This window comes from Drosophila sulfurigaster, chromosome 4, assembly GCF_023558435.1.
Source record: "Drosophila sulfurigaster albostrigata strain 15112-1811.04 chromosome 4, ASM2355843v2, whole genome shotgun sequence".
NCBI lineage: Eukaryota > Metazoa > Arthropoda > Insecta > Diptera > Drosophilidae > Drosophila > Drosophila sulfurigaster.
The window spans coordinates 1625036-1649025 of record NC_084884.1 but is presented as its reverse complement, the minus strand read 5'-3'; the positions used below and the strand labels follow the sequence as shown (position 1 = coordinate 1649025).

The following is a 23990-nucleotide window of genomic DNA, read 5'->3' as shown; positions in this document are numbered from 1 at the left end:
CTCAATTACAGTACATAGAAAAGCGCCGAAATATATCGTTCTCCTTCCCAGTTAAGGTTCATTTTGGTTAAGATTTTTGTTTTAAGTTTTTGAACATAACCCTTTCTTACGGACACGAATTTCATGTAAAGATACTGCTATATTTTTATATGGCAACGTTTCATGAAAATGAAGAATATTGAAAAATTGTGAAAATCGTGAATGACGCATATTTCTCTATTACTGGAAATGTATAAACAAACAACCGTCGAAATATTTTTCCATGCCATTTTTATACTCGCTATCCATAGATTAGAAGAGTATTATAACTTTGTGCCGGCAGGAAATGTATGTAACAGTCAGAAGAAGGCATCTCCGACCCCATAAAGTATATATATTATTGATCAGCGTCAACAGTCGAGACGATATAGTCATGTCCGTCAGTCCGTACATCTGTATGAAACCTAGATCTCAGAGACTATAAGAGATAGAAATAATGAACGACAAAACTTGTAATGTTTGCACGCCGATCAATTTTGTTTCAAATTTTTGCCACGCCCACTTCCGCCACCGCAAATGGACAAAATTCGAATAACAGTTTGACAACAAGCTGAATTTAAAGAATAATGCCGCTCCGTTTTTTGGGTAGAAGGGTATTATAACTTTGTGTCGACAGGAAATGTAATGTAATGTAATGTAATGTAATGTAATGTAAATGTATGTAACAGGTAGAAGGAGGCATCTCCGACCCTATAAAGTATATATATTCTTGATCAGCGTCAACAGCCGAGACGATCTAGCCATGTCCGTCTGTCCGTATGAACACCTAGATATCAGAGACTACGATAGCTAGAGCTATATTTTTTTTCGACAGCATTTGTTATGTTTGCACGCAGATCAAATTTGTTTCAAATTTTTGCCACGCCCACTTCCGCCCCGTAAATCAAAAATTCAAATAACAAGCGTAATTTTAAAGCTAGAGTTGCGAATTTTGGTATATACAATAATTACTATAGTATTTATGATTCCTGAATTTGGTTGCGATCAGATAAAAATTGTCGAAGTTATTAAAGAAATACTTTTGTATGGGCAAAACGCATACTTACTGGGAGTCTTAGTTGCTTTGGCCGACATTCTGGTATATTGTGCCGTCAATGGTGTATTTTGAATGCGGTACTATATCGATATACCAAATATTCCATTTGACATATTTTTAGTATTTTTGCAGTATATTCTGTATATTTTGAGAAAAATACCGCAAAATATATTTATTTTATTCAAAATGGGTAGCGGGTATCTCACAGTCGACTACACTCGACTGTAGCTTTCTTACTTGTTTATTTTAACATTTGATTTTAAAGCGCTGTTCACAAATTAGCGAAGCCGTGTTTTCCACGCGTTTTTGTGTATTTGTTTCATTCAATAATTCAGGAAGCAAGACGAATAAAGATGGACTTTTCAGAACAAGAACTATCAAAGAACTTTAAAATAGTGATAGACAGCCAAAAGTAAATTTTAAGAGGTCCAGCAAAATGCTTGAAGTGTACAGAAGACGGTCACATTCATAAGCATTGAGAGATTGTGTGTTTTAAGTGCAAAAAGAGTAACAAAATTAGAACATAGCAAAAAGAGAGTCCATAACGTGATAGATGGTAAATCGCCTAGAGAAGTGCTGATCTTTAATACTTTTGTCGCCTTACATATACTTCATTCGTTTCGATGATCGAGTTTGATTTATGTTCAACAAAGTGTTCAAAAATTTAAAAGTCGCAAGCTTCTAAATAATGTTAAGCAGCCAACGGAATTTGCAAGGTATGTATGTTGACGACTATTGGGTATTTTAACCTAGAATTGGTATTTGAGAATGTCAATTGTGTTCTAAGCTTCCCTGTAGTTAAACAGGATGAGTTGAAATACAGCGTCTTTATCGGTAAAAATATTTTAAGACACATCCATGTTTTGTTCAGTAACAAAGGGGTAGTTTTTATTGAACGAAAAATTAAAGATGAAACAGATAAAATTGAATTGAATATGAAAATTCATTTTAGTGAAAAACATTTTGTGTAAAGACAGTACAAATGATCTACTAGTCATACCGGAACCCATGCAAAACGAAATAATAGGCATTGTTCACAGAGATCGTCATTTTGGTACTAAACGAGAGAACTAGACGAAACATCGTATTATGTGGAAAAACTACTAGAAAAGGTAGAGGTTTGTAAATAGCTGTTTAGAATGTTTGATAAAAGATGGAAGGATTCTTGACATCAATCATCAAGTCCTAGGAACGTATCACATAGACCGAATTGAGCAAATTTTAAAATTTTGACAGGAAGAAAAGACTTCAAAAACTTTTACGACAACGTCAAAATGAATTAAGAAGAAAAGCTCCCAAAAATTCAAATGAACTCACAAATTTTCAAATTTGTTTTAGATTTTAGGCTCGCCCAATTCTTCCCTTGCATATCGAAAAAGATCGTTGTATATCAATATACCAATTACTACTTTCGGTATTTTTATTAATTAAATTGGGTACATTTAAATAATAATGCTACATTTCTTAATTGTTTTCACCCATTTAATAATAATTTTAAAAATACATTATCTTAGATTGAAGGACTAGTTGCTGCATTAATAAAATATTATATCTCCATAATACATATTGAATTCAAAGATCTTGAAGACCAAGTTTAGTCCAGTGCTAATTAAAATTAAATAACAATTATAAATTTCAAAAATTTAAAAAACTAACTCAAGTTGAATTTATCTAATTAACAAAAAAATATCCCCTTGTTGCAGGGCAAAAATTATAAAAATAAAGAATCTAATAGCATTAATAAATGTGTATTAAACATACATGATAAATGCATAAAAGTGTATGCAAATCGTATCACGTTACATTTCAAAATCCAAACAAAAACTAGATACATCCACATGCACATGTCACATCCCTATACGCTTCTAGACTTTACCTATTGAATCTGTCTGCGTTATCAAATAATTTAATATAAAAATGATACAGATTAAATGACTCAATATATATTATTGAGTGCAATATGAAAACAATATATAAAATAAGTAAGAAAGTTACAGTCAAGTGTGCTGGTATGAGAAATACCCGCTACTCATTTCGAATAAAAGCAAAATATTGGGGTATTAATTTTAAAATATACCAAAATAATATACCAACAAGTACTTTAAAATGTGTCAATTGGTATTTTTGGTATATTGACACACATATTACATTCACGATATACTACAGAGTGCAAAATATACCTGATTGTCAGCCAAAGCAACTAAAACCCTTAGTAAGTAGGCGTTTTTACCCATATAAAAGTATTTCTTTAATAACGTCGACAATTTTTATCTGATCAAAATTCAGAATTATAAATTTATTATTATTATTATTATTATTATTATTATTATTATTATTATTATTATTATTATTATTATTATTATTATTATTATTATTATTATTATTATTATTATTATTATTATTATTATTATTATTATTATTATTATTATTATTATTATTATTATTATTATTATTATTATTATTATTATTATTATTATTATTATTATTATTATTATTATTATTATTATTATTATTATTATTATTATTATTATTATTATTATTATTATTACAAATATAGCTTTTAGTCTCTCAGATCTAGGTGTTCATACGGACATGGCTAGATCGTCTCGGCTGTTGACGCTTATCATCTCATGGATATGCCTCCTTATGCTTGTTACATGCATTTCCTGCCGGAATAAAATAAAACAATTAAATTAATTAAATATAACAATTAAGAAAAGTACAGCTAGTGTGCTTTGCTGTAAGATTCCTCCTACCCGTATTTAAAAAATCCACAATAATTCCTGTTGGCACAATGTTATAATATCCATCTACACACATGCATATATGCATACACATGCAATTTACATTCATAGTAACTTTAACAATAGGTCAGAGTTAAGTTAAGGAAATATGAACAATATAAAACAAGTAAGAAAGTTACAGTCGAGTGTGCTCGACTGTGAGATACCCACTACCCATTTTTAGTAAAGGCAAAATATTGCGGTATCATTTTCAAAATATACCGAAAATACTAAAAATATACCAAATGATATATTTGGTATATCGATATAGTACACCATTCAAAATATACCATAGACGGCACAATGTACCAGATTGTCAGCCAAAGCAACTCAGACCCATAGTAAATAGGCGTTTTTGCCCATACAAAAGTATTTCTTTAATATCTTCCACAATTTTTATCCGATTGCAACCAAATTTTCAGGAATCATAACTATAGATATTATTGTATATACCAACATTCGTAACTCTAGCTTTAAAATTAGGCTTGTTATTCGATTTTTTGATTTGCGGGGGCGGACATGGGCGTGGCAAAATTTGAAACAAACTTGATCTGCGTGCTAACATATCAAATGCTGTCGAAAAAAATTATAGCTCTATCTCTTATAGTCTCTGAGATCCAGTGTTTCATACGGACGGACGGACAGACACACAGACGGACAGACGGACATGGCTATATCGCCTCGGCTGTTGACGCTGATCAAGAATATATATACTTTATAGGGTCGGAGATGTCTCGTTCTACCTGTTACATACATTTCCTGCCGGCACAAAGTTATAATACCCTTATACCCTATGGGTAGCGGGTAATAGTAAAATGCTTTTTAGCTCAAATTTTAGTGACTTTGTATAACTATTGATGAATAGATATGTATGTATTATAACTGTCATATGAAATGGTAGCAGACAACTAATTGGATAAAGGATAAAACTCAAAACGAAAGACAGTGGACGCTTGAAAGTAAATTAAACGGCCTAAAATTAAAGCAAACCAAAATGTTAGGTAGTTTCCAATGTTTGTTGCCAGATGGCGCCATCAATTATAAATGTTCTGCAAACAAAGCGCCCTCTATTTAAAATGATTGCAAACTGAATTGATGGGATTTTTTGTCTCTTTCGATTTATAAAGTAAATTCTCTCTTGTTATTTAGAAATACTCTTAGGAAATTTCTATAGTTCATATTCATTGTTTTCATTGGCTGCTGGTTAAGGCAATTTTCTCTTTTCCCCTCACTGACAATTTGAGGCGAGCAATTGCCGACAGCCATTGTTGCTATTAAGCATACACCTCCCATCAGATAATGAGTAATGACGATAAAATATGCTTCGTCCTTGGATATTATTAGTTTATTGAGAGTTATGATATTTCAACGATATCATTGATCTGTTGATCTTACAACTATTTTTAAATTTCAAATTTAAGAACTCTCTTGACCTATGCTATAAGTTACTATTTTTCTTCCACTGTTATAACTTGAATGCAAATTAAATATATTAAACTCTTTTCCCAAACCTAAAGCTAAATTATTTTCATATAAAATTTTTTAAATAAGTTATAAACTTTTCTAGCAATAACCTAGTGGGAGAAAGAATAGCTTCAAATTATGGAAGGCAAGCTTAGTTAACATACTTATCTAAGCGGTTTAATAATTTTAATTTCAAAGGTTTATTTTTATTAGGATCTCTACCACAACTTTAAAGCTAGACTTTTGGGGGCTTAATGCTTCCGGTAACAATTTTGAATATTTTTAATGGCATGGTGTTTGCGGTAGATTCCAGTATATTTTCGGTATAAATAATTATACGCAACTTAGGATTCTTAGAGTACACACCTCGACCAATGTATATGCCGCTTTTAATTTTATAGTTTTGATACTCTCTGCACTACTCCAAAGTTAGAGTACTAAGAATTTCGAAGGGAATTCGTAATTTACCTTAAACTAGAAAGAAAGCAAACAACGGTGAGATACTATAAAGTATATATTTTCTTGATTAGAGTCGATTAGGAGACTATGTAATAATGTCCGTCTGTTTGTATAAATACCTAGATACCACAGACTATAAAAATAGAGATAATTGGAAAATTGTATAAGCTATTTAAGAAATACTTTTGAATGGAATAAGACGACTGCTGTTATCGGGTCTTAATTGCTTTGGTAGACAATGTGGTATATTTTTTACTATATAGTATTTTTTTATGTTTGAATGTATTGATATACCAAATATAATCTTAGGTATATTTAGTAGTAGTAGATAGTATTTTTGGTAAATCAATTAGGTATATTTTAGAGTATGATTTTATTGAAAATGAGTAGAGGGTATCTCACAGTCGACCCCACTCAACTGCACCTTTTTTAAATTGCTAATTATAATAACATTTTATATATTATACTATGTTGTAATATTATATTATACATTTCGTGTAGGTACATACATAAGTGATACAGTTGAAAATTTTTTTAACAGATCATTTTATTGGTGTACGAAAATGAGTTTGTTTATGATTTTTTCACAAAGCGAATTGCAAGCATAATTTGCAGAGTAGAGTCGATATTGACTAATGTCTTTATGATTTGATTACAATCAAATAAAACAAGTAGAAAGCTACAGTCGAGTGTGCTCGACTGTGAGATACCCGCTACCCAGTTTTAATAAAGGCAAAATATTGCGGTATCATTTTCAAAATATACCGAATATACTGGAAAATACTAAAATATACCAAATGGTATATTTGGTATATCGATATAGTACACCATTCAAAATATACCATAGACGGCACAATGTCCCAGATTGTCGGCCAAAGCAACTTAGACCCCTAGTAAGTAGGCGTTTTGCCCATACAAAAGTATTTCCTTAATAAGTTCCACAATTTGTATCTGATCGCAACCAAATTTTCAGGAATCATAACTACTATAGTAATTATAGTATGTTCCAAAATTCGTAACTGTAGCTTAAAAATTACGCTTGTTATTCGAATTTTTTTGATTTGCGGGGCGGAAGTGGGCGTGGCAAAAATTTGAAACAAACTTGATCTGCGTGTAAACATAACAAATGCTGTCGAAATAAAAATATAGCTCTATCTCTTATAGTCTCTGAGATCCAGTGTTTCATACGGACGGACGGACAGACACACAGACGGACAGACGGACATGGCTATATCGTCTCGGCTGTTGACGCTGATCAAGAATATATATACTTTATAGGGTCGGAGATGCCTCCTTCTACCTGTTACATACATTTCCTGCCGGCACAAAGTTATAATACCCTTCTACCCTATGGGTAGCGGGTATAAAAACTTAGAAGTTATTCTCTCGTATATTTTGAATTGTTTTGATATATTTCAGAATTTTGTAATTTATTAATTCGGTAAATTTTTCTGATAATACCACACCTGTTTGGTATTATAAAAACGGTACCCGATGGCAGCCTTTTTACTTGTTTATATTAAAGTTTAACAAAATCTTCTTACTCGAACTTAATGTCCATCTAATAATTTTCTCTTGAAAATATTAGTTAATTACTTAAATATTCGAATTTATTTTGACTAAATTTACTGAAAATATGTCTATGACTATTTCAGAGTATACAAATTTTTTGAGTTTATGTTAACATAAATGTATAGAATTCATAGCCTTGTATTTCTTTATCGGAAAGAGTTTATAAGAAGTTACAATTGAATTTAAGCTTTACGAGTAAATATAAAAGTCAATTCAAGATTTGAACAATTCAGCACATTTTTCCATTTATAATAAACTTGCAAATCGTCCCATCCATCTAGTTGTTAGGACAACGTCCGAGGCGCTTTTACATCTATGTACGTATGTATGTTCTTCTGAGTCGACTCCATACCATTTCGGAATCGAAACGACACGGAGAATGAGAGGTGCCATAGGGCCAACATTAAAACTTAAGATGCATCACGAGAAAAAAATGTTATTTTCTTTTTGTTTCCTTCAAACGCCAACACTGTAAGTGAAGCAGAGGTTGCCCTTCTAAGAAAGGCAATCCCAACAGGGTTGGCGATTTCGATGTTGCTTTTGTTGTCGTCATCATCAATATTTTAAATTAAAATTTCTTCTTTTGGCAAAACACGCGCCATATTTATTTCTTTTGATTTTTCTCGCTTCTTCTTTGTCGCCTTGTCCTTCATGTCCTGTGTTGTCCTGTTCCAGTTTTTGAAAAGATGTGGGCAGGCGTCCTGCGCATACCGACCACCACCAATATAACAATCCAACGCCATACCAGGCCATTTTCACTTCCATTCCCACTCCCAGTTCCCATTCCTATTCCATCATTCCCATTTCTCCCAGTCCGCGTTGTTGCGTTTTGTTTTATTACGCAAGCATTTTCCACCATTAATAGCCGCGAGGTATTAAATTTTTAAATCACCCGAGCGGCTGCTGAAAGGGTGCAAGGCTGGGGACCAGAGTGGAGAATGGGCAATACCGATGGCTCGCGATGGCAATGGCAATGCCAATGGCGATAGATATGGCGATGGCGATGGAGTCAAAGAAGACGATGGTGATATTCCTAGTAAGGGGTGTGGGAGGAGAGTTTAACTGTACAAAAGTGTGGACTGAGATGGGCATACCAGAATCGCAAACGGTGATGGTGAATGAGGTACAGTTGTGTTGGAAAAACTACGCTTTATATTCTTTACTTTCAGAAATTACTAAGTGACACGACGCATTTCTGCCAATGGAGCTGGGAGAACTGTTGATGATGGTACCGGGACTGCTACTGACCTAAAGAAAGAAGTGAGCCATTACTACACCTCTTACTAGTATTTGAATACCATTATTAATAATTGTATGATTGTATATTCATCAAATGCCCAGATTTATATTACAAAAACGTTCAAATTCTTCGACTTATTTTGATATTTCATACCAAACCTACTAATTCATAGAATAGATAATATAGAAGGTTTATGTTAAAGTTTATTAATAACAAAAAAGTTATATACATATATAAATACATTCTATAAAATATTTGGTTAAAAGGCAAAACAACGATTAAAAAACCAAGAAGTAACGCTATCATTAAAATATTAGGGAAATAATTGTATCACAACTATATCTTCAGAAATTACTTAGATTTCCGGCATATTTTGGTCTTATACCATTTTGCGCAAAGTGTGAAAAATGCCAAAATGTGATAGATAGATGTAGAGTTCCATATTACTTTTAAATTTAACAAAATACATTAATAAGATTAAAATGAAATGGTTAAACAAAAATTACATTGGATCTAGCTAAAATTAAGCCTCAAACACTTTGCGACTTCTGTTTATGTCGCATAGAGTAACTTCTATTTGTTGTAATTGTCTTGAAAACTGCTAAATATTGCAAGCGCGGCATTATGTAACTGCGTGACAACATATAGTAAAAAAAAACAATAAATAGCTTTCATTACGCATTATTTTAGATTCATGGAAAGATTTTAATATTTCCTTACAAAATTATATACCTAAGGTTACGATTAAGAATAATTAAGATGAAAAATTATTTAAAACCTATTGTTGTATACTATACACTTTAGTTTTTCCCTATTGTTTTAAAACTGAAATTGGGATATGTTTAGCGTTTGGTTGGCGAGATTCTGAACTAAGAAAAACAAGAAAGCAATAACGCTTGATATTTGATTTTTGTTGATTTGCGGGGGCGGAAGTGGGCGTGGCAAAAATTTAAAACAAACTCCGTGCAAACATAACAAATGCTGTCGAAAAAATTATAGCTCTATCTCTTAAAGTCTCTGAGATCTAGGTTCTCTGTTGAAAATTCCTATTGGATCATATCAAGACAAGCCTTCTTTCTTACTTGCACAAACGATGCGCACGTATTATTGTCATTAAGGGACCCGCTACCCATTTTAAATAAAAACAATATATTATATTTTGCGGTATTATTCTCAAAATATACCCAATATACTACAAAAATACTGAAAATATATCAAATGGTATATGTGGTATATCGATATAATACCGCATTCAAAATATACCGTAGACGGCACAATATACCAGATTGTCAGCCAAAGCAACTAAGACCCCTAGTAAGTAGGCGTTTTTGCCCATACAAAAGTATTTCTTTAATAACTTCCAAAATTGTTTCCTGATCGCAACCAAATTCTGAGGAATCATAACTACTAAGTTATTATTGTATATACAAAAAAATTGTATATACCAACTCTAGCTTTTAAATTACGCTTGTTATTCGATTTTTTTGATTTGCGGGGGCGGAGGTGGGCGTGACAAAAATTTTAAACAAACTTGATCTGCGTGCAAACATCACAAATGCTGTCGGAGATGCCTCCTTCTACCTGTTACATACATTTTCTGTTGGCACAAAGTTATAATACCCTTCTACCCTATGGGTAGCGGGTATAAAACGGCTAAGCACATCATCCCATTTTAAGTTTTAATATTATATATTAAGCCATGACTTATTTAATAAGAACACAAGAAAGAAAGCTACAGTCGAGTGTGCTCAACCGTGACATACCCGCTAGACATTTTGAATAAAAGCAAAGTATTGCTGTATTATTCTCAATATATACCGAAATAATATACAAAAATACTATAAAAATATATACCAAATGGTATATTTATTTGGTACTACATTCAAGATGTACTATAGAGTGCAAAATATACCAGATTGTCAGCCAATACATACATAACAAATGCTGTCGAAAAAATTATAGCTATGTATGTATTTTATAGTCTCTGAGATCTAAGTGTTCATACGGACAGCAGGAGGGACGGACATGGCTAGATCGTCTCGGCTGTTGACGCTGATCAAGAATATATATACTTTATAAAGTCGGAGATGCCTCCTTTCCTTTTCCTTTTCCTTACATACATTTCCTGCCGGCTCAAAAGTTATAATGTTCATCTACCCCATGAACAATACAAGATTTTGTAGACAATTATAGATACATTCTCTTGGACAGAATGACCGTTTTAGGATATCTATTTACTTCTAATGCAGATTAAGAAAGAAATTTGCATGTGATAATCGACCGAGCATCCCAGAGAATCGCGCGCTTCAACTATACTATTTATTATGCATGTATGCTAATAAGCTATGGCCTAAGATGAAGAAGGTAAGCACGATGACAATGAACCCCATAAAGAAACCGTGCATGTGATTATTACCACCGGACTTTTTGGTCTGTGTCTGTCTAAAGTGCACAATATTGACAGCAGCTGCACTGGTCTAGAGCAGCATACATGCATGGTAATTGTTGACCCGACCAAACCGGACATACCCAAACCCGCAGCAAAAGGGGTCACACCTAGAAAACTGGTTTCTCTCGCATCCCTTTGCAAAGAGCAGTAGAGGTAGCAGCAAGAGAAGAAAATGGGAGACCAGGAGCGTTGATCAAGAAGCATAAGAAAGCATTCAAATATGTTTGTATATTGTTAAAGCCATACTGCGAACAGGACAGTCGGAACTAACTAGTTGTAGCTAAGGGGTTGGCTTTGGAATTGTCCTATTTCTCCCTTGTTCCCTGTCCTGTGTCCTGCATAGGTCATTTGCATGCCGTCCATTCGACCTTCATTGAGTAACATCAGGAACATGGTCTAATTTCTAAACTGGTCAAACCGGTCGGTCGACGCGTCAGTATTGTCAAATCCTGTACTTGCACTTAAATGTAATCACAGCACAATGTTGTCTTGTAGTTGCCTAAAGGGTGGCTATGCTGTACACATACCTAAATACTAAAGTTCTTATTTATATGTTTGTATGCAGAATATTTATACAAGCATGTGTGTGTATAATACGGACAATCATCAACCTTACAAAATGTGTTAAAGAGAGAATAAGCGAGAAAGAGAGAGATAGGGTAGGACAGCACACAACGTATAACAGAATAACATTATAAATCAATAATCTCACATGTGTATGTAAGTATAAATATTTAAAGCTAGATTCGAATCATTTGATGTTTGACCACCACGACGATCATATGTGAGAAGCAGTAGCAGATACATGTGCATCTACATGCCAGAACCTTGACTACGGTGTGCTGCGAGTGTCAATCCTTAGGAAACTTTTCTTACTTATAATTAAGTGTAATATTTTATTTTGATTAAAAATAAGTGCTTTTTGTGGTGACAATAAATAAAACCGTTGAAAATTTTAAAAGTTACAATTTTTGTAGACGATAAATACTGTTTAATTAAAACGTCGAATACTAAAAGTAAAAAATATATGCAGCATTGCAATCATCAAGTGCGCGACACCGTGGAAATCGGTGATTTGCATCTCTGCATACTATCTACTACTGCATACCTCATCCGTATACAAATTTATAATTATTATTAATGCAATTTTTAAATTTCCATATGAATTTCTGCTCTTGTTGAGAAAAATCGGGCCTATAGTAAAAGGCAACAGCTTGAACGGCTTTTGAAGGCCAATGTAAGTAGTTAAATTTCCAAAAAAACAAAACGTCTGCGAGTAGCAAAACAACTGCTTTATAAAAGTTGGTCACCTTACATTTTGTATCCTTGAAGAGTATAGAAACCCCAAAATAAAAAATAGCCAATCGAAAAGAGAAAACTTTAATATAAATAAAAGCGTTGTCAATAGTAAAAATAAATAATAAGAAATATTAACTATTTTAAAAATACATTCCCGCAAAAATAAATAATTTTTTTGTCGAAGACTACTATAAGTTAAAATATTGAAGCGCATTTAAAATTCTACTTTAACTTCAAACTGCAAAGCGGCCAATATCATATTTACCTCAACACCACAGTTTTGCAGCTCAAATATAAAAACGAACTTCAAAACTATGATTCCTTCTTAAGTGTCTTCTTATAATTACAGTGAAAACTTATTTCGGAATTTTAATTGTACTCATTGTAACAGATTTTAGTATAGTTAGTTTATTTTATACCATAATGGTAATCTATAAAACTTTACAGGGGATACTTCCCAGTCTATTTAATTATGGATTGACAACACTTGATTGTGACATTATTTCCTTTTTATATCCAAATATTTATTCTTCACAATTGTCAGATTACAAATTTTCCTAATTTTTCCATTTTTTCTGTGCCTATTAAAAATATACAGAACTGTTGGTATTGTTGTCTACGAATGTATGTAATAGGCTGAAGACAATACGATTATACATTTTAATTTTCTTGATTTATCTAAGCTCCCTGGCCACATGTCTTCGAAAGTAGTTGGATATCGGAAACTAGTAAGTTCTGGTGGTTACTACATATCTACAGAAGGTACGCGTAGTCGTGCGCTCTCTGTTACAGCGTTCTACATTTCTTTTTAAATTGTTAAACACTTTAGCGCGATAAGGGTGGAAAGAGTGTAGGTCTGTGAATTCGCTCAGCCAACCAACTTGCTTGTTTAAAATACAAACACCCCCAATGCCCCAGCAAATCCAGAGTAACCATTCAATCGCTTCGAATTCCAGAGCCAAGGCCATTCTCAGAGTTCGAATTCGAATATGAGTCCGAGCACTGCGCATTTAGCCATTAAGTTGCACCTAACCATAAACGTCAACAATAGAAAGTGGTCAGAGGCAACAATAGAATCGAAAGAAGCAGCAAAAGAGATAGTACTGAACATGTGAAGAGAAACGTTTATGTATTTCTCTCACTCATCGTGTAAGATAAAAACAAGTAAGAAAGTTACAGTCGAGTGTGCTCAACTGTGAGAGACCCGCTATCCATTTTTAATAAAAGCAAAATATTACGCTATTTTTCTCAAAATATACCGAAAATACTGAAAGTATACCAAAATTGTATATTTGGTATATCGATATAATACCACATTCAAAATATGTTATAGACAGTATACCAGATTGTCAGCCAAAACAACGAAGACCAAAAGTATTTCTTTAATAACACTCGATTTTTATCTGATTGCAACCAAATTTTCAGGAATCACAATTACTATAGTTGTTATTGTATATACCAAATTCACAGCTGTAGCTGTTTCATACGGACAGACGGACAGATCGTTTCGGCTGTTGTCGCTGATCAAGAATATATAGTTTATAGGGTCGGAGATGCCTCCTTCTACCTGTCACATACATTTCCTGCCGGCACGAAGTTATAATACCCTTCTACCCAATGGGTAGCGGGTATAATTATCCCAGAATTAACTGTCCTCGACTGTGATAATTGAGAACATAAAAATAAAATTGTGTGACCACCACGGAAATTCATCTTTTTATGTTAACATCTTAAAAATGCTGCAACATATGACTACTACGATAGTTAACAATCGGTAACAAGATTCGCTGTTTAACGCTATGCGCTCTGCTAAATTATTGTGTGCAAATAAAAATTGGAAATTATTCAAAGGTGGCTTTAGGGACAGTGTAACCGTTTATATACTCTATGGTATAGTAATTTAATTGCTTTGGAAGTAATCTTACATATATTTCTATATATTTTTCTGATCCTTATACTAATCATAAACATATTGTAGGTCAAAAAGGCTATCGGATATCAGAATCGAGTCTTTCAAGTATTGTTAAGCATGTCATTTTCTGTTAGGAGACAACTTTCCTCAACGACTGTAATGTAATATTTCTTAAATAATGGCATTTCTTCCAAAAACTCAACAATGATTCTAAACTTATTTGCTTGTGAATAATAAGCATGGGAGTTATAAGTTACGCAAGCAAGAATTTTATGTGGGGTTGCACTGAAAAGTTCTAAAAATCTGTAGATCACCCTTGAAATTAGCATTCCTCTTTTTTTTAATTTACTGTTGCCTTAAAATATGCACTAAAAACGACTATGGATTGTGGCTTCACATTTTCTCATTTCTTTATGTTGTTATTTACAAAACATTTAATACCTTAAGATATAAGCTAATTTGAGAGAAAATTGTAGCTATATATTATTTACGAATAATTGCAATATAAATCGAACAAATGAAATGTAAATATTCAGAATAACAGTTTTTTAGAGTAATTTCTTTTCGTATTTAATGGAAGAAATATTATACTTTTACTTAATTATCTCAACATTCATAATAATACGTATATTTATAAGTATGTGTATGAGATATACGTTAAGTATTATGTTAGCTACATTTTTGCTTATTTGCATTTAATACAGAGTGCTTTACAACAAATACGACATATTGCGAAGCTGCAACGGTTCGCTCCGTATTTTCTATTCATACATTCACATATTTTTAAACTTTATTTACCATATAAATTTAGTATACTGTCAGATAGATTTCACCATCTGTCAATCTGATGTTTATTTGTAATGTGCTGACTGTTATTGACAAACTACGCTGCTCAAATTTTTATAATTTGATTGACAAAATTACTATTTTGGGAGAATGACTCTGAATGCACAATTGCTTAAAGTAGAACTTCTAATTAATTTATTTATTATTTGCTGACAAAAAAAGTGGGGTTTGGTGATAAATTTGGTGGCATAGTAATCATATTGCCACCTCCAACGCCTCCAATTTGTTGCTGGCTCCTAGTGTTCGTTGCATAAAGTTGTTGTTGAAAGCTATGATATTGTTGTGCATACTTCAAATCATTCGACGAGGGACCAACAAAATTGACACCACCAACACCGTTGCCTGCTGCAGTTGACATCAGGTTGCCGCTGTTAGGTGCACCCATTACCGGATGGGAGTGATTTTGTCCCTGTCCCGCTGGCGGGCCGCCTTGCATGCCAACGTTAGCACACAATCCCGAGGGCATTACTGGCTTTTGATGTGAAGGTAATTGCTTACATTGGCCTTGCTGCTGTTGATGTTGATTTGCCGCAAATAATGCAGCCGCATTTGAACTATTATTAAACAATACTGCTGCCGGATCGTTGTTACACTCCAATCCATCTGGATTGATGCCTCCAAACTGAACTTGCTGTCGACTGCTAGGAGCTTGCATTCGTGCCATCATCCCATGTGTGTGTTGTCGCATACCTCCTTGTGGCCGCATGCCACGTATCATTGATGTTTGCCCACCACTTACCACAGCAGCCCCTACTTCGTCATCAAGGCCAGGCAGTTGATTGCAATTTTGAAAAAAATTCATACCAATTCCGTTGCTATTATTGGGACTGTTAAGTATTTTGTTATTGCCCTGTTGTTGCTGTTGTTGTTGATGTATTTGCTGCTGTTGTTCATTGGACGAGCTTACATTCATCGAACCGGAACCTGGTCCAATCATTATTGCTCCCACATCATTGCCAATACCATGACCAATTGGTGGACCGCCTGCCATTTGAGGGTTTGCATAGCGTTGGAGAAACTCAAGCTTGGGGCACACGGACATTACTTCCACTTCCATTCCCATTTCCACTATTGTTATTATGTGGACGCACTGGCATATATTGTATTGTGTTGGGTGTACTAGCCTTCACCTGAATATTTGCATTAAAATTGGGTCCAAAGTTGACGTGTGGCATGCGACCCATCATACGAGTTGCGCCAGCTGGCAATATGCCATGAAATCCTGGTCCAGCCATGGTCAGCGATCCGCTACTATTATTGGAAACAGGGCCAGGCCCAGCATTCGTATTAAAGCCACACATCTTTGGATTCAGCATGCGTTGACCCATCACAGGATTGAGCACTGTATTCGCTGAATGGCATGTATTGCTATTTGTATTGTGATTCATATGATCCATTTCGGTGGCATCTATTAGGGCAACAGCAGACATCATGCCACTATGCTCCATATTGACGTCAGGCGTACCAAGCATATTCATCCCGCCGGCAGGACTACCACCCACACCACCAGGCACACAACTGGTTAACTGCTGTGACATTTGTGCCAATGACGAAATTGGATCAAAGCTCTGCGATATCTTTGCATTTGGAGCTGATCGATTACTAGCGCTGTTTGGATTCAGTGGCATATTATCAGAACGTCGACTAAACTGCGGCATAGGTGGTCCACAGTTCTGGCGCTAAGAAATACCAAGAAATATGAAATTTAAAGATTTTTAATAATTATATTTAAAAATTTGTGGTGAATGCACACACTTACATTGATTTCAAGTGGGTTATTAGATCCTTTAAAAGCATTCATTACGTTGCTTGTACTTCCCTGCAAATGCTGTCCGAGCTGAGCATTGAAATTGAGACCTGGACTCGATGACGGAAATCGCACATCCATATTAGTTTGCTCTACCTGGTGGTTTCCGCCAGAGTTGACATTTGTTACTGCATTGGAAGGAGATCGTGTTCGTTGTGGACTTGGCCGAGTCGTTTTTGAATCCACTAGAATTTAATAAAAATAAAATTTTAGACAAATTAAGCATTTTATTCAATTTTAAAGTATTAAATAAAATTCTATGCTTGCATATAGAATACCCTTACTTTCGGGAATTATTATTATTACTAAGACATTTTTAAAGTTGTTAATTTCACTCACCTTAAAACACAATAATAACTATAGTCTTTCATGCCTTTTAAAATTGTATTTTAAAGATTCAATTCTTAGGAAAGAAGACTATATTGATACTAAATTTACAACAAACATAGTCTTATTTATATTATTTAGCTTAGCAAATTAATTCGAACACCCAAACAAAGCCCCATTTATTTTGAGAAAAACTTTCTTTCACAATTTTGTTAGGCGCAACTTTAGCCTGACAGTGTAAAACCAATGATGAGAGCCACAGAATTCGAATTCAAACCAACGAAATTTCAACGGAAAACCAACTTTAAGAGAGCCCAGAGAGAGACGGTTTTGAAATCTGAGTGTAGTAGATTTGCGTGTGAAAGTGTTACTGTTCTGGAAAGTTCATTAAAATTAATTTTATTTTAATTCATAGCCACATATTGTGTCTATGCAAATCTCCATACAATTGCTATCGCTTTTACCGCACAAAGCTTTCGTTACAAAAGATTTGGCCGTAGTTTTTTTAGCTTATTAAAAATATTCGGAGTCTTGACTCAGTCTTTTCTCTTGCTATTGCTATAAAAATAATATTAATTGGCACAATTATCGCAAAAATTTTTAATAAATTGACAATAAAATTGTATGGAGTGGCACGAAATTCAAGCGATTTTGTTAACCTTGAAAGAGCGCTGCTTTAGTCAAATAATTACAAATGTCAACTTTTTTATACCCGCTACCCATAGGGTAGAAGGGTATTATAACTTTGTGCCGGCAGGAAATTTATGTAACAGGTAGAACGAGGCATCTCCGACCCTATAAAGTATATATATTCTTGATCAGCGTCAACAGCCGAGACGATATAGCCATGTCCGTCTGTCCGTCTGTGTGTCTGTCCGTCTGTCCGTATGAACACCTAGACCTCAGAGACTATAAGAGATAGAGCTATAATTTTTTTTCGACTGCATTTGTTATGTTTGCACGCAGATCAAGTTTGTTTCAAATTTTTGCCACGCCCACTTCCGCCCCCGAAAGAAGCGTAACAAGCGTAAATTTAAAGCTAGAGTTGCGAATTTTAGTATATACAATAACTACTATAGTAGTTATGATTCCTGAAAATTTAGTTGCGATCAGATAAAAATTGTGGAAGTTATTAAAGAAATACTTTTGTATGGGCAAAAACGCCTACTTACTAGGGCTCTTAGTTGCTTTGGCCGACAATCTGGTACATTGTGCCGTCTATGGTATATTTTGAATGGTGTGCTGTATCGATATACCAAACATACCATTTGGTATATTTTAGTATTTTCGGTATATTTTGAAAATAATACCAATATTTTGCCCTTATTAAAAATGGGTAGCGGGTATCTCACAGTCGAGCACACTCGACTGTAACTTTCTTACTTGTTTTTATTTATTTACATACAATTGAATATACATATGTATAAGGAACAATGGTGCCCAGAGTTGTAAAGTTAATTTTTTTTTGCTCGAAAGAATTGAAATTGTACGGTAAACATCATAAGCAGAAAACTTACCTCAGTAAAATTTATATTTGTACATCATATTTTGTTGGTTTATTGGTTTTATCAATATTTTTTCAATAGGTAGTTGGTATTCAAAATTTGATAAACATGATTTTTATTAAATTATAAAATGTTTAATGCATAAAAATGTAATTGTAAAAATTCTTCAGCGAAAGTTGATATTTGTGCAAAATTGAAAAAGCGCAAAATATTAAGGAACTAAGTAATATTTTTTAACAAAATGACTTAAGATTATTAGTTTAATATGGTATTGAATCTCCGCTTTGTTGTACTACCAATTCTAAACGTTGGGGCATTGAGTTCACCAAGTTTTGGAGCGTGTTTGTGTCGATGGTATCCCATTCTTTAACAATGGCTTCCTTCAAGCCCTTCAATGACTCAAACTGTCTTCCACCCTTGTGAACATTTGCTGAGAGGATGCCCCAAAGGTTCTCAATTGGGATCGGATTTATTGCTGGCCACTGCAATAGGGGTATATTTTTCGATTCCAGGAACGACATCGTATACCTCTCCACGTGTATAGGAGCGTTATCCTGTTGAAATATCCAGTCCTCGCCATGCAACTCTTCTGCAAAGGGTATAAGTTCACTTTCAAGGAGATCCGTATACATTTTCGCATTTATCCGTCCAGGTACAAAAAATATGGGAGACTTTCCTTTAGCACTAAAAGCGGCCCAAACCATAAGTGAGCCACCACCGTGGTTTCGTTTATGGCAAGTCTGTCTTGGATGCCTAGGATCCCTCCAATACTTTTGATTACCGGCAATTTCGCCAACTTTAAAGCCACACTCAGCCATTGTTTCAATTTGAGTCTTCTCTTTTCACTTAATTCGAGTGAACGCGGCATTTTAATCAATAATGTTAGAAATCTCTCGAAAAAAAATCAAAAATGGCAACAATATAAACTTTTTGCATTAAGAAATGAACAATTTCTTAAAATAAATCACTTATTGCTGGAGGTCAGTTGCCGTGTCGAGCTCAAAATCTAAACGCAGAACTTTGCACAAATATCAACATTCTATTAAACGCATGACTTTTTCTTCTTTGAAATCCTAACGGGACCATAGATAAGAAATAAATGCATAGGAACACATGCATACGAGAAAAAATCTGTATACTCAAAAGATTAATACAGTTATTCGAATAACCGTTATATTAAAAGAAATTTTGCACAAATATCAATTTTACTGAGGTACATTATCAAAAATTAAGCGAAATAATCAATCAAAAGTACGAGCCTAGTTTTCCACTTGTTTGTTGAATGAAATGTAAGGACATTTTATGGAAAAATTTAAGGACCTCGAAGTATAAAGCCTAAAACTCCCCCTGGACTGACAAAAAACCTGCTTAGCTATTTGAACATACCGATTAAATGAAAAGCAATTCCTTGTAATACTAGACATTAATTAAGCTCTGTAAAATTACACTGAGAAATTGTAATATGTTTTGAAAAAAAGTGAAAACACGTATAGACTTAATTTTTAAGGCTTGTTAAAATTAAGGCCATAGTTTTTAAATAAGATTTGTTTATGTACAAATTTAAGCAAGAACACAAATTATATCAAACAATTCAATTAAAAATGTTGTTTTAATTTTGGAAAACCGGCCTATTGAAGAAATTGACTGCGAACGGTGACTTGTCATTATCACATGAAAAGGTGTTCAAGATGTGCAATTACCGATCTCGACAACCCGATAAATGCAAACCAAGCACAGATTTAACCATTGAACAAGACTATCTTCTATTTAAAAAGATGCAAGTTCAGAAAAGAAGATGGAGCTTACTAATACAACATTATTATCTCTCAAGGTAAGAGTCCCAAATTAATTTAGTAAATTTATATTACTAAAAATTTATTATTAAATTTATATTACTACTAATTAAATAAGCAAGCCGAGAACATTCTGATTAATTAAAATTAAGAGATTAATTTTTAAAGAAGAATAAAACAAGACACAAGTATACAGAATCACGTGAAAGTTTAATATATGTGACAAATTTGATGTATTTAATATTTTATAAGTATAATGTTGTCTCTCCCAACTTTCGATAAATCTAGGAGACTAAGTGTTTGACACAGGTAAATTATACCAAAAACATTTGTTTGTCACAACAATAATTCACTTGAAAAATGTGTAGTTGTATTAGAAAACAAAAAAATTTTAAATAAGTAATACCACACGACACGCGGTACACAAGTCGCCGAAGATTTTTAAGATAATATAGTGTATTTCGTTGCATAGCCCTAGGTTCTTAGTGTTTGGACAATCAGACAGAAATGAATAATCATTTAAATAATTTGAACCAAATTGATTCCATATGGAGAAGAACAAGTAAAAAAGTTACAATCGAGGGTGCTCTGTGCACTGTGAGATACCCGATTCCTATTTTGAATAAAAACAAAATATTGTGGTATTTTTCTCAAAATATATCGAAATACAAACCAATAAAATAAAAATACCAAAATGTATATTTGTTATATCGATATAGTACACCATTTAAAATATACCATAGACGGCACAATATACCAGATTGTCATCCGAAGCAACTAAGACCCCTAGTAACTAGGTGTTTTTGCCGATACAAAAGTATTTCTTTAATAACTTCCACAATTTTTATCTTATCGAAAATCTTATCCAAATTTGCAGGAATCACAATTTCTATGGTTGTTATTGTATATACCAAATTTCGCAGCTGTAGCTTTAAAATTACGCTTGTTATTGGATTTTTGTTTATTTGCGGGAGCGGAAGTGGGCGTGCCAAAATATTTAAAATTATCTTGATCTACGTACAAACATTAACAAATCCTGTCGAAAATTATAGCCCTAACTTTTATAGTCTCTGAGATCCAGTGTTTCATACGGACGGATGTACAGACGGACATGGCTAGATCGTCTAGGCTGTTGACGCTGATCAAGAATATATATAATTTATAGGGTTGGAGATGACTCCTTCTACCTGTTACATACACTTCCTGCCGGCACAAAGTTATAATACCCTTCTATCCTATGGGTAGCGGCTATAAATATAAGGACTAGTTGCCAGCACTCCCTTCTTTTAGTTATTATAATATTTTGTATAATAATTAACATGTAAATAATAATAATAAAAGTAAGGAAGTTCAATAAAATTACCTGAATTTGTAGTGGGATTGAATGATTCAAGTTCCTTGGGAGAAATGTGAGATAGCGGTGTGGTCGGATTACTATTGAGATGATTAATGGCACCACGATTACGGCTCGATGATGGCGATTCGCCACCAGATTGGAAGCAGCTTTTCGGTGCAGAGGCGGCAGAGGATGATACGGCTCCAGTCGATGACGAATTTAGTGCTGGTAAATCCATGATCGGTGAATTTGTGGGCAATCCCAATGTGCCTCCAGATGTGCGAGGCGAAGGCAGCGAGAGAGTGTTGGGACTCGATGGATTTGGCGATTGCGTTGCAATCGGCACCGAGGCCGATCTCTGTGTTGGATGGTATGGAGGTGGCGGTCCTTGAACAATATTATTGCGTATTGATTGATTTGACGAGTTACTTATTGAAGCAGTGGAAGATCCACTGCTAGGCGGCTGCTGCACAGCGACTGTGCCTGCCCCTGGAACTGGACCTAGGCCGGATGGACGAGACGCAGTCGCTTTGCCGACTTTCAAGCGATCCTCAAAAAATGCTGCTGCATTTTGTTCCATTCTAATTGAGTCATTTGGTTGCCAGCTTGTGGTAACGTCAGACCATCGACCTTGTCTCCGACAGTGACACCAAGTCCAACACTACCAACGTTCATAATATTGTGGCAGTTAGAGTTTCCGAAGGATGCTACCATATCAGGCGAGTTTGTTGTCAACAAATTTGTATTTTGAGTCAGACTATTCACTCCTGCTCCGCCTGGTGTTGCTACTGGACTCGATGAAGCCACTCCTCCACACGAAAGATTATTTTTTTGGGAACACGTAACAACCGTACCGATATCTCCTATAACATCGGCTGGCAGTGGCATTGTCATTGGCATCAATACATCCTCCGTTCCTAACTGAATGTGCTCAGATTTTTGATGCATCTGTTGTCTTATCTGTTGCGATGGGTTGCCATGTTGCATATTCATCATTAAATTTGCCATGGCCGAGTCATTCTGGGTTTTATCATTTTCTGGGAACAAAAATTGATTCATCTTTTTTATTTTGGCCAATTGCTCCTCACGATGTTGTCGTTGCTGCGGTGTTAGATTCTCATCCGGCACCTTGACACCCTGCAGCGATATAATATTGTTGTCAACGCTCAGACTCAGTTCATTGTTGCTGCATTTCCTAATCCACTGCCAACAGTACCTACGCCTTCAATGCCTTCCATCAGTTTTAAGCTTTGCGACTCACTAGGTTGTGATGATCCATCCAAATTATTTCGGTTGTCTGTATCCCAGCACATGATTTCACTCTCATTCACCAACGCATCGCCTGTCGTTGGATCAGCAGCAAAATTATTATTGCCTTTATGTGTATTATCAGTCGGGCTATTAAAGAGATTTTTGAGCCCACCCAATTTCTGTGACGGTGGTTGCAGTATTTTTGCAAGACTCGCGTTTGCATTCGCATTTGAATTGATGTTGGCAGAAGCTGATGAATTTTGAGCCCAGGAGTTTTGAACACCAGGCATATTGAATATACCCAATCCACTAAGCGAATTTTGACGCTGTAACTTATTCATTTTCATTGGATTCTTGATAAAGAAATCCTCCAGAAATGTTTTTGTCGCTGGCTGAGTGCAATGGTATGCAATGATTGTCTGATATTGTCCGCTCAGCACCGCCTCGGCGCCTTTATTAGCCAACTGCGTAGAGAAGACAAAGATGTGATTCTGTTGCTGCATATAATCCAAACAAGTTCCGCCCACATTATTATTGTTCGTCAGAAAATTAGTCAGGCTGAGTGCCCCTTGACCAGGTCAGGTGGCAACGGTAACGGCCCCGATCCAGATCCTGCAGCTCCTGAAGAATTTGGATGTGTAGCCGAAGTTTCACTTAGTCTCTCGGCATCTACCAGCGTTTGATTGCAAGCAACAATATCATCGCTGTTCATGCCCAAAGCTGAAGCTGATACAAGTTTCTCTCCATTATTTGCAGGTAGTTCAATTTTAACTAAAAGGCAAATTAACGAAAATTTTATTAAATAATAAATAAAATTCAAAACAAATATCAGTTTCAAAATGTCTTGTACCGTTTGTACTTTTGTACCCTCT

General features: G+C 34.5%; 1 protein-coding gene and 2 long non-coding RNA genes across 5 annotated transcripts; 1 reads left to right on the top strand and 2 right to left on the bottom strand.

Moving 5' to 3' along the window:
* Positions 1–6856: 6856 nt before the first annotated feature.
* LOC133846999 (uncharacterized) lies at positions 6857–13618 on the bottom strand. Of its 3 annotated transcripts, XR_009895104.1 has the most exons (3): positions 8652–8760; positions 8448–8601; positions 6857–8386 (listed from the first exon to the last, which is right to left on the bottom strand). It is a non-coding gene; the product is annotated as an uncharacterized LOC133846999 (long non-coding RNA). The 3 variants fall into 3 exon arrangements; XR_009895106.1 differs by lacking the exon at positions 8652–8760 and adding an exon at positions 12607–13618 and having other exon boundaries at positions 6857–8601; XR_009895105.1 differs by having other exon boundaries at positions 6857–8601; positions 8652–9050.
* Positions 13619–14013: 395 nt separating this feature from the next.
* Positions 14014–15240, top strand: LOC133847007 (uncharacterized). Its single transcript, XR_009895112.1, has 2 exons — positions 14014–14256; positions 14320–15240. It is a non-coding gene; the product is annotated as an uncharacterized LOC133847007 (long non-coding RNA).
* Positions 14798–23759, bottom strand: LOC133846974 (protein BCL9 homolog). The gene is given in 6 exon segments (XM_062281678.1): positions 14798–16130; positions 16132–16778; positions 16859–17091; positions 21895–22428; positions 22431–23064; positions 23067–23759. Coding segments are annotated over 6 exon segments (3492 nt in total). The 5' UTR covers positions 23622–23759; the 3' UTR covers positions 14798–15241.
* Between the last annotated feature and the right edge of the window lie 231 nt (positions 23760–23990).